This window comes from Trachinotus anak, unplaced genomic scaffold, assembly GCF_046630095.1.
Source record: "Trachinotus anak isolate AG129_WGS33_773 ecotype Australia unplaced genomic scaffold, CSIRO_AGI_Tana_v1 ptg000025l, whole genome shotgun sequence".
NCBI classification, from domain to species: Eukaryota; Metazoa; Chordata; class Actinopteri; order Carangiformes; family Carangidae; genus Trachinotus; species Trachinotus anak.
The window spans coordinates 9,968,168-9,979,074 of NW_027273876.1; the positions used below are offsets into that span (position 1 = coordinate 9,968,168).

At 41.8% G+C, this 10,907-nt stretch overlaps 1 protein-coding gene across 3 annotated transcripts in view; it reads left to right on the forward strand.

The window, feature by feature from the left end:
* The window catches only part of dnmbp (dynamin binding protein), a 46,481-nt gene that overhangs the window by 13,142 nt on the left and 22,432 nt on the right, over positions 1-10,907 (forward strand). For all 3 annotated transcript variants that reach the window (XM_071463417.1, XM_071463415.1, XM_071463416.1), the window contains exons 3-4: positions 970-1,092; positions 3,881-6,142. In XM_071463417.1, the coding sequence (XP_071319518.1) occupies positions 970-1,092; positions 3,881-6,142 (2,385 nt within the window). The remainder of the gene's footprint in view (positions 1-969; positions 1,093-3,880; positions 6,143-10,907) is intronic.

Sequence of the window (10,907 nt, forward strand, 5' to 3'; positions counted from 1 at the left end):
GCCTAAGTGATGCAATTATCTTTAGAGCTGCACTGATAGTACAATATCTACTAAAACTGGATCTGTACAGATTCAGTGATGCAGTCCACCAGTGCTTGCTAATAGTTTGACACGTCTTTCTTCTCTTCCTTTATGATTTTGTAATACATTACTTGAGAGTTGAGGGTTTGGGGGTGTAGAAGAAGAAGAATAAAATGTTCAGTCGGACGTTGTGCAGAGAAATCGGTGAAAAATCACAGTGCATTCTGGGCAGAGATGTGAGCCTGAAGTGTGGATCATTGTTCCCTTGCTTCCTCTGCCCTTGGAGGGTCAAACTCACCGAAATCCACTTATGTTCTCCAAGAGTCGAACGTCACTTAAGATGATAAAGGAAGTGCAGAGTGGAAGTGGGCGAGGGCTTGTTCAGCCGCTCCCGGAAAACACAGATGACATTGATACTTCTATGACATGACCCACCTGGAGAGATGAAACTGCCTGTGCTACAGTGTAAAAAGTGGACTTACAACTACTGAAGTGAAGTTCGAAGAAATGCACGTAGTGTTTACAGAACCTAAATTGGTCCAGATTTCAATTCTCGAAGCAATGCATCTGTTTACACATATTTTCAGACTGACAATGAAGAGCACACTAAAACAGAAGGCATCCAAAAAGTGGATATTGAATGTAGTTGTCATCAAACTGCACTTTTATTCTCTCCAGATACTGATTCCAGCACATAAACACAAGGTATTTGCTGATACCTACACATATTTATGTGTCAGATATTACCTGGAAGTTATCAAACTAGGACTGAGATGCTACATCATGATAGTAGTGATTGTATGTCTATAAGTGAACATACAGTAACTGCATATGGGACATTCTGAGGAAGAAGAATTGAGGAAGTTATAATTGTCTTTCTTGAGGAAAGAGAAGTGGCAGTGTTCTTTATTTGCTGCTGTGTTTTTTCCTCTCACGTCCTGTCCTCAGGTCAGTTCCCCAGCACCTTTGTGGAGGAGGTTACCATACCCAGCACCAAGCCTGGAGACCGACTCTACGTATGCATCAATGATTTCAGCTCAGCAGAGCCGGGCAACCTGTCTCTGAAGAGAGGTATGGACATGCTGCTTGTGATCATACAGACGACACTGACTTTTAAAGTAATGATTCAGATTTCAGATTCAGTCACAATTTGTGACCTAAAACATAAAAAATTCGACAGACTCCGTTTATGTATTTCTTAATCAATGCTTTGCACAGGATACTGGATGTAACACAAGCCAAGCCGCTGTATTGTTAAATAGCACTGCTGGTAACTCTAATGGGACGTGTTCTCTCACTCAGCTTAACGCTTTCTTGTTGATGTTGGCTGTGCTCAGGTAAATTGTTCCTCTTGTGTTGTAGTGTAGCTGTGTTGTGTTGGACCTTGTGACCTGACAGTCGGATTGACTGTTGCCTTGTTTCCACCACTACAAACTGGAGCCATCCAACTCTTGAGTTGAATGTTGCCAGTTTGGGGAAAAAAAAAAAAAAAAAAAACTCACACGATGGTTTTTGTGCAGCAGTCAGTTTTAGTAGTACTGCTGTTATCAGCTTTATGAACATAATCAATTGACATACAGTACAAGTCATACTGTAACAAAAGATGCCATGATTGGATTGATCATAGTGAATGGAGACAAGGCATACGGTATAATTCCTTCCTTTCTTGAGAGGAAATTACAGTTTAAGAGTATGTGCATGTTATTTACATGATCAGAGAAACAGTTAAAACCAAAAACAAGAAAAACATTAGTAACAAACCTGTTATGTCACTTGTGATGTCTGGTGGAGCTTCTCTAGAAAATTGATTTGGAAGGAAGTTAAAGATTACTTACTGCACCCAGCACTGGTAAAATTTAAAGAAACCTTACTTTGTGTAGGTTTACAGAAGAGCCTCACATTCAGAGTCAGAAACAGACACACCTTTGTATCAGATTTTGTATCAGAGTATTGTTTGTTTTCCTATTTTTAGGAGAAAAGCTAATGTTTATAACTGTTAATTGGCTATAAACGTATCATTGAGTCTTAAAAGGAATGATATTCACCTAGTTTAGTGTTTAACTTTCATAAACGTTTTATAAGAAAAGTCTACTCCTCAGTGTCACTGGAGGTTCTGTCAATGGAATAAAAATGGAATCTTGTTTAGATAAAGAAAGAGATGCATCTGTTCCTGAGAAGTCAGCATTTTGGAGATGTGCTGTTTTTAACATTTTGATTAAACTTTCCTCTAACTGGCATAGAAACTGAACTTTAGGTTGTGGCAGTTTAAGGTTTCACCATAATCAGTCAAAACTTGATTATGAATCCATTTTATTAAAAACATATAATGGATAAAGGTGACAATTCTCACTCACCGTAAATCTTAAATTGTCAGATAAGCTAATTAGTAATAATTTTGATTTTATACCCATCTACATTTATCTGGGCCTGCTGTTCTTCAGTATTTAAATTTGTCATCGACAAAAGCTTTGGGATGATACACAACTAACATTTTTTTTTTTATAAATCACAAAACTTTTCTTCGATTCCACGGAGGAAAATTCATTGTTAAAGCAGCAATTCAAAAGAAACACACAATGGTGGCACAATAAATACACAAAACACAAAGTTAATTTCCAGAGCTCCCCACTAGATGTCCCCAGATGCCAAACTGAAGCCTACATAGACGACCTACTACTGTTTTCTTTTCACATTCCTGAATTGTCTGACATGATTACATTAGTTGTTGTGTTGCTTTTTTTCTTATTTTTAATTCAACAAAACTCTCAGGCATACAACACTGATGTTTGCAGCAATTCTTCACATTGGTAAAACATTTTTATTGCTGTCTATGCATATCTTTAGAAGTGTTAGTAATAGTTGTAGCCATAGTTGTAGTTCAAGTGTTGTGAAAAGCCATATTTGAATTGTACAGTCCACAATGAGAACTCACAACTTTGCTCCTCAATAGCCCTGAGTATGTTAAATAATTAATCTGTAATTCACTCAATGTACTGTTATCATTATAATTCCTATTTGTTTTTGATTTATTCAGTAACAATATTCCAGTATATATTTGTATTGTCATAAATAAGTAACATTTCCTGGATCAGAGGAAAAATAGGAAACAGTCCTTACTGGCTGTCTGAGGCTGGAAATGTTCATTTCCAGTATGATTTTCCGTGGTTGTATTGGCAGTGTTCCAGTTTTGGTTGCAGACACAATGGGAGGTGGAGCCGCAGGTCTTTGGAATGTGACCTCCATGACTTCTGGCCGACCAGTCAACATTCCTTTAATCCCTCGTTCTCCTGATTTATTAGCAGAAGTTCTTACTGACACCAGTCAAGTTATTAGAAATGCAATAATAAAGGTAATCTGAAATAACTGAGATGTCGTTGTGGTGCGACCAAAGCTACCTGATCAGTTCTGTCCAGTTCAGTTAAATATTTATCCCAGCAGTGCAGAGTATGCCTATCGAGCTCTCAGACTGTAGGCTTGCTCTTTCGCTAATTACTTAACTGGCTGAATTAAAGAATATAAACCATATACATATACTGTAGCTTGAGCAACTCTAGAGCAACCAATAGGAAAGCCTGTGTCTGCGTTCATTACGGTTGTATGCAGAAGCATTCCTGCTTTGTCTGCTGCATCTCTCCGAGTGCCTACAACTGCCCACTGTTCTGTTTTTTCTAAAATCACGAATGAATATATTTCAAATAAGCATAATAATATTAATAATAATAATAATAATAATAAACCAAAGCTCACTGAAATTCCAACTTTTTCTCTAGTGTTTAACTATGAGTCAAAATAATTTTCTTTGATGTGACTCCTGTCATTTTTATGAAGATTAAATGTAATCTTAATTCTGTCTTTCTAGGTGATGTAGTAGTTGGAGAGGCAGGAGGGTCGATGAACCTCGGGGAAACATGGCAACGTTGCTGTAACGCCTGGGGCGTCCGTGGTCTCTTCCCCACATCGTGTGTGAAGGAGCTCAACCTTTCAGGTCGCTCCAGGCAGCTGTCTGAACGCTCAGCTCAGGCCCAGGCTTCAGAGCTCCCTCCTTATGCCTTAGGCCAGGCCCGGGCCCTTATGAACCTCCATGCACAGCTCAATGAGGAGCTGGACTTCCGCGAAGGGGACTTGATCATCATTACAGACCTGCCCGAGCCGGGCTGGTTCCAGGGAGAGCTGGAGGGCCGCAGGGGAATCTTCCCTGAGGGGTTTGTGGAGCTCCTTGGTCCCCTTCGATCTCCACAGGAGCCTGTGGACTGCCAGTATTTGAACGATGAACCTCAACAATTCAGCTACGAGGACCCTTATGATGCAGGAGAGGGCACTGAGGAGGAAGGGGTGGAAGAAGGGGAGGTTTTTCAGACAGAGGAAGAGGAGCAGAAGGATGATGTAGTAGAAGAACAGGAAGAGGAGGAGGGTGGTGTCTATGGAGTGGCACTGTATGAGTTTCGGGCCATGGAGCCAGGTGAGTTGGACTTTGATGTGGGGGATCGCATACGTGTTTTAAGCACGTTGGAGGACGGTTGGCTGGAGGGCGTGGTGAGAGGGCAACGTGGTATTTTTCCTCATCGTTTTGTCAAAATAGACGACGGCGGGCAGAAAACTGCAGAGGAAAGAAATGCTGCTGAAACAGAAGAAGACAAGGAGAACAGCTGTGCATCTGAATACAGCTCAGGTCATTTATGTCCCAATGGGTCAGAGAATGATCCTGAATGGAGGACGTATGAGGATCATACAGTGTGGGACCTGGATTACTTTGAGAGGACCGAGGAGCAGAGATGGCAAAGTGAAAACCAAAGCGCCAGGGCTGAAACGAACAACAGAGCGCAGAGGGAAGGGGGCAGCAGGCCAGACTCTCAGTCACATAGACCTGTTGCCCCAGCACAGAGAGGACCTGAGAGACCCAAATCGACGCCTCCAGCAAGGCCCAGACTCCCACCTCGGCCAAGCCTGCCTGCACGTAGCCACAGGCGCCATGGCTCACCTTCTGGCACAAATCGGTCTAACCATACTAATGGTAGCACTCGGCCGTCACAGCCCAAACTAACGTATAGCCTAACCCTCCCTAGCAGGCATGCTGGTTGGTCTAAAGACAGCAGATACTACCAGAAATCACCAGCGGATGGTGCCCCCACCAATAGCAGAAGTGCCAGTCTTGGCCAGGTGTTAATTAACCTTGTTGAAGCCCATAAACAGAAGAAGCTAACTCGCCATGCTAGCATCAGTGATGCTGACATGATGATGGGCAGCGCTGAGACACGGACACATTCCCAGCAGACAGTGCGTGGCTCCAACGGGGTAATGCCAACATCCATCACCTTAGATGCTCTGGCAACCTCAGCTGGTGACTTGGAGGCGAAGCTGTCCCAGCAGCTTTTTGAATTTGAGAAGAGCTTGACTACTTCGTATAGCGATACTAACATGGGCGCCGGTGCTTCAAGGGACATGTCGTCTGTCAGTGACCCGAGCCAGCAATCCCTTATCTCTCGACACTTTTCTATTATGGACTATAGCGATGAAAGCGATATCATCCGAGGCTCCTCGCATTCTCCTGTGTCCCACCTCTTGCAGTCAAAATCCGCCTCTTCGTCACTAGAGAGGCGCAGGACCCTCCGACCTCCTCCTCCACGCCCTAGAGTGCTGCGTCCCCCGGCTCCGGCTCCATACAAACCAGCCCGCCCTGCTCCACGTCCCCCTCCTCGTTGCCCGAGACAAAATACTGCTCCTCCAGCCTGCAGCCCCCTCACGAGCAGCCCCATCTTCTACACCCCCGAGGAACCAGCCGTAAACCTTCTTGACCAAATAACGGAGGGGCAGGCTGAGTTCGGTGACCTCGCGGCTGCCCAGGAGCACGAAATCCAGTGCCAGCTGGAAGCAGAGAAAGAGCTGGAGCGAGAGATGGAGTTGGAGAGTCAGAGACAGAGGGAAGAGGAGGAGAGGTACCAGCTGTTGCTACGGCTACAAGAGGTGGAGCACGACATGGAGGCATACGCGCACACAGCGGAGGAACTCAGGGCCATGTTGGAGGAGGAGGAGGATGAGACGGCCCGCACGCAAGCCATGGAGAATCTGGAGTTCTGCAACTACACGCTGGAGACGCTGGCCCTGGAGCAGCAGCAGCTACAAGGTAAGACTGCTGGAGAGCGGACTGGGGGTGGGAGAAGTGTTCATGCCTTTATTGGATAGTGAACAGTAATAAAGTGACAGGAAATGAAAGGAGAGAGAGACGACAGTGAAGAAAGGTCAGTGCTTAAAACCTTTAGGCCACAAGGACATTTGGGAGTTTTAGGAGTATTTAGGTGGACCCAAAAGTGGGCGTTCTGGAGATAAAGATAACATGATAAAACTTACGGCTATAGGAGACAAGGTAGGTTGGACGTCACACTTAACGCTGGTTGATTTTTTCCCATAATAAGTGCTTGAATACGAGCTCTCAAGACACTGTGAGCAGCACACAACTTAAAAGAAGTAGGCCAAAGTTAGTTGAGTAGAAAATTTGGTTAAATGTACATGGAAACAATGTAAAACAGAAAACAAATAAAGTAGAATTTGTTTTAGTTGATGTCATAGTTCCCGTCGGAGCCACTGTCGCCTGCAGGTTAGTTCATATGCAACTTAGTTCTTTTCACTGAAGTCAAAATGTAATAAAACAGGAATCAAAAAATGAGACATCAGTACTTACCAGATTTCCTCTATGACTTGTTGTTCTGATTCCTCTGTCACACTCACACACAAACACTATTTCCTCATTTACTGTCCACAGCGATCAGCTGAAGGAGGATTGTGTATTTAGATTAAGGGTTATAATAATGGTGTGTGTGCATATGTGTGTGTGTATGTGTGTGTGTGCATTGTGGACTTTGCTTATTTTCTGTCTAGTGTTCATTTAGAAAAGTAAGCGGTGAGGGTTAGAGTACTGTCTGAGGGGAATTAATAGTTAACATCTTTTACATCTCATCTTATGAGTGAGTTCTAGTTTGCATGATTTGCATTATTTTCTTTTATTACAGTTCATGTTTTTCTAATTGAATCCCAAAATTAAAGGCAGTCATTATGTGATTTTCAGAAAATGTAAAATAAAGTGATTACTAGAATTTACACAACAATACAATACAGTACAACAACAACACCCATGATAAAGCTGCTATTGAATGTGAGGGTTCAGTGACAGGTGTGCTGTAACAAAGGTATTGCAGATTTGATGTAATTGATAAATAAGGCTGATCCAGTAACTTCATGCTGTTTCCTTAACATACAAATGTATATTTGAAGCTTCTTGTATCACAATCAGCCAAAGCTAATTAGCTCAGTTTTGTTTTTGCCATCTCATACTATCTGGGTGCTCAGTGCTGTCCTTGGCAGCTCAACACTTTTTCACATAGGTACGAGGTACATTCCTGCACATAGTGAGAGGGTAAGCAATGCACGTGGGCCTCTGTCTCTTTTTCCACTCTCTGTCTCTCTTACTCCTTCTCTCTCTATCCAAAATTTCCTCCCTCTTTCACCTTCCTCAGACTTTCTTCATTCTGCGCCTTTCATCATTTCCCTCCATTATCTGGAGTAAGGGGACTGGAGACACTGGGTGTGGGTTTGGGGACAGATTATGTCCCACTTTAGAGCAGGACCCAGAGTGTGGTTGTGGCGAGCCGTGACATGGCCCATGGCACGCCTTTCCACACTGTTTGGACTGGCTTGGGAAGCCAGGTCCAGCAGAGCGACAGGTAGGCTTGACCTCACGACTGTGTTTGTCAGGTTGTTTATCAGACTGCTGTGCTGCTCTTAAGCTTCTCTTTTGCTCATAGCTGCAGCGGCACTTCTGTTCTCACTGGTTTAGAATCACTGCAGAGGTTGGCAGTTTACTGCCTTGCTCAAGGGCATTGATAGTGGATGTTGAGAAGGTTTCAAATTGACTTTTCCCATAAGGATTCAACTTATTTTGTGGGAGAAGCAAGACGGAAATGTGGAAATGTTGTATTTAGCAATTTTAATGACTGTCTTTGAAAGCTTGGTAACAAAAAAAGTCAGTCTTTGGTTGGGTGATATGATGACATTTAATTATCAGAGATCTGTTTCTGTTTCCCTGTCTCTGCGTTTATTAAGCTGATGTGGCAAAATAATTATTTATGGTAACATTTTCATATTATCTTCATATTGTTTAAGCACTATTGTAATGAATTAACTCGAGTTGCAGGATGTGCCAAAAACAGACGCTCATGTCTGGTTATTTTATCCATAAACAGTTTCTAAAATTGTTTCTCTATTCTAGGATTTTATCCACATCACCCACTCCCACTTTATTTATTGATTCTGTATCAGTAACCTACTAGTTTCCAATTTGTACACGCTGCTTGATGTTGGATGTGCTTGCATCAACTTTCTGACAGCAGAGCTCACTATTTCTCTCTGTAACACACAGACAGACACACACCCACATGTACTATTGTCCTCGTTCATCAGTCTAATCACTGCCATTCACAGAAACAGCCAGGCTGCTTTGTAATGTTAATGTTTCTCGTTTTACAGTGTGATCCAGGTTTTAGTTTCAGGCCTATTAAAGAAATGCCAATTGGATTTTTTTCAAATTTTTTTTATTACAAAAGTTTATCACAGTGTCAGTTTACGCTCATCTCACCAAGGTATTCTGATTACTACAAGATGAAACCAGCATACATATTTTAATTTGATACTTATTGAGCTTAATTACACTAATACACTAATAATGAGTGAATCGCAGTGTTTGTTTGTGTTTTTGGTGCATTTCTCATCATTAGATAGATCACTGATCTTTATTTCTGTCAATGGAAGGAATCAGCCTGAGGACAAGAACAGGTTACATTGGCTGCATGTGCCTCTAAGGGTTATGCGAAAAAACACAGTTTCCATTCACAACAGGAATTCTCACACCCTGCTTTCACAGTAATAAATTCAAACTCTCAGTCTCTGGTTCTCCTTTGATATTTGCCACACTGTTAGATGTGGAAATGGACGAAGATGGTGACATGACTGGTAGCTGAGATTCAGCACCTGGAAGAGCCAAGAACACGCCCATTGCAAAACATTTGATATGGTAATCGTCAGCACATTAGTCAGACACTAAAGCTTTGTAAGGATTTGTTGGGATGATGTTAAGTGTCTCTTTCTTTTCCACCTTAATGTTCATAGGTTCATATATATCAAGCATACTCCCAGGATCTTTGTTGCAAAAAAATGTGTTTGTCATCCTACTGCTATGTGTGTGTACACTCACACACATACACACACACACACACACACTCACTTACTCACCCAGGAGTGAGTGTTTTTCCGTGCTTTTGCAGGGTGTGTTCCTGAGCTTGACGTTTCACAGACAATGGCAGCTTATTGTTACAAGGCAGGGAGTAACTTCAACAGTGTGCTCGCTTTGCCTGCACTTTACTGTGCAGAGGCCAGTTCAAAATCTTAAAGCTCGGAGAGGTGTCATACTAAAGCCCAACCTAGAAAGAATTAGTCATACTCTACATACTCTGGTATGTGTCTTTAAAACTGTATATTAAATCATCTTGATATTACTTAGAATTACTTGCAGGCAATACATATCACAGTGATATTACAAATTAAGCAACATCTGACAAAATTCCACAATAAAACTTAATAAACGGACTTAGATTTGTTTCACAGTTGCTTTTATTTGGACAACCACGTTTTATAAAGCAATAACACATTCTATCACAGTACAATTCCACTGAATGTAAATGAACTAGGATGCAGACTTGCTGCAGAGTCCTACATGGCTTTGTTACAGTGTGTGGTGACACTTGACACAAACAAACGTTATAGAGTTTCAAACCTTCAGCAGGAACCGACAAAGTTGCAAAAAATGGTCAGATATACATGTGCATCATATGATGGCTGAGAGCAGTTGAGTCTTATAATTTGATGAAGCCTGTGTTGAAGTTTAAAACGTGCATGGTGGCAGTGGTCGTGAACAGCCCTCTTTTTCTCACACACCATCTCCACCATCTCTTTGTGTTTCCTCTCTTCTTGTTTAAGCTCTTTGACCTTCAGCCTGCTTTAATTCTTTAAACCCACTATTAAAACGCCTCCCTCAGCGTCCATGACACCACAGCCTGATCTGGTTAACACTGTTTTCAGGATCTGTTTCAGCTTCAGGTTTCCCTCAGTCAGCCTTACAAACTGGGAGACTTCTAGGCTGCAGACAGTTTGATATATGACCTTATCCCTGGACATCACACCACCTGTTCTTGATTTGCAGGATGTCGATTAAGCACCTGACAGCTTCATTTACATAAACTAACACAGCCAAGGAAAGGAATGTTGTATTTGACATTCCTGGAGTTGATACACGTACACAAGCACACAGTTTCGGTTGTCTTCTGCTACTGAAAGATGAGATGTTGAGCAGTGATAATTAAACAGTCTTGCATAAGAACTGAACAATGTCTAAGAAAGATTCCTGTGCTCAGCCTCAGCTTGTGAAACTGTGTCTGTGTTCAACATGTGCACCGTAAAAATATGCATCTTATTCAGAGTAATATACAGTGACATACATACTTTTTATTTTAAAAAATGAAAAAAAAAGTCCAGATACAGCTGATTCAAAGCAATTTAGCTATTTAAATGTTAAATTTCAGTGGAATCAAGAAAAATGGCCCGCAATGTTTCCACTTTGGACTAAACAAGATAAGAAAGGAGTGCAAGATGAAGTCATCTATTAACACGATATTTTGTGGGATATACAGAGACTTCTAGTTTTATTGACCACAAGTTTCTACCAAGTTTTGTCTTGGCTGGACTAACTTGACATCAGTTTAAATAAACAGTGTACTGGATTTTACTCCACACTTAAATTTATATGATAATAAAATAATAATGATTTAGATTGTTTGGGTTGA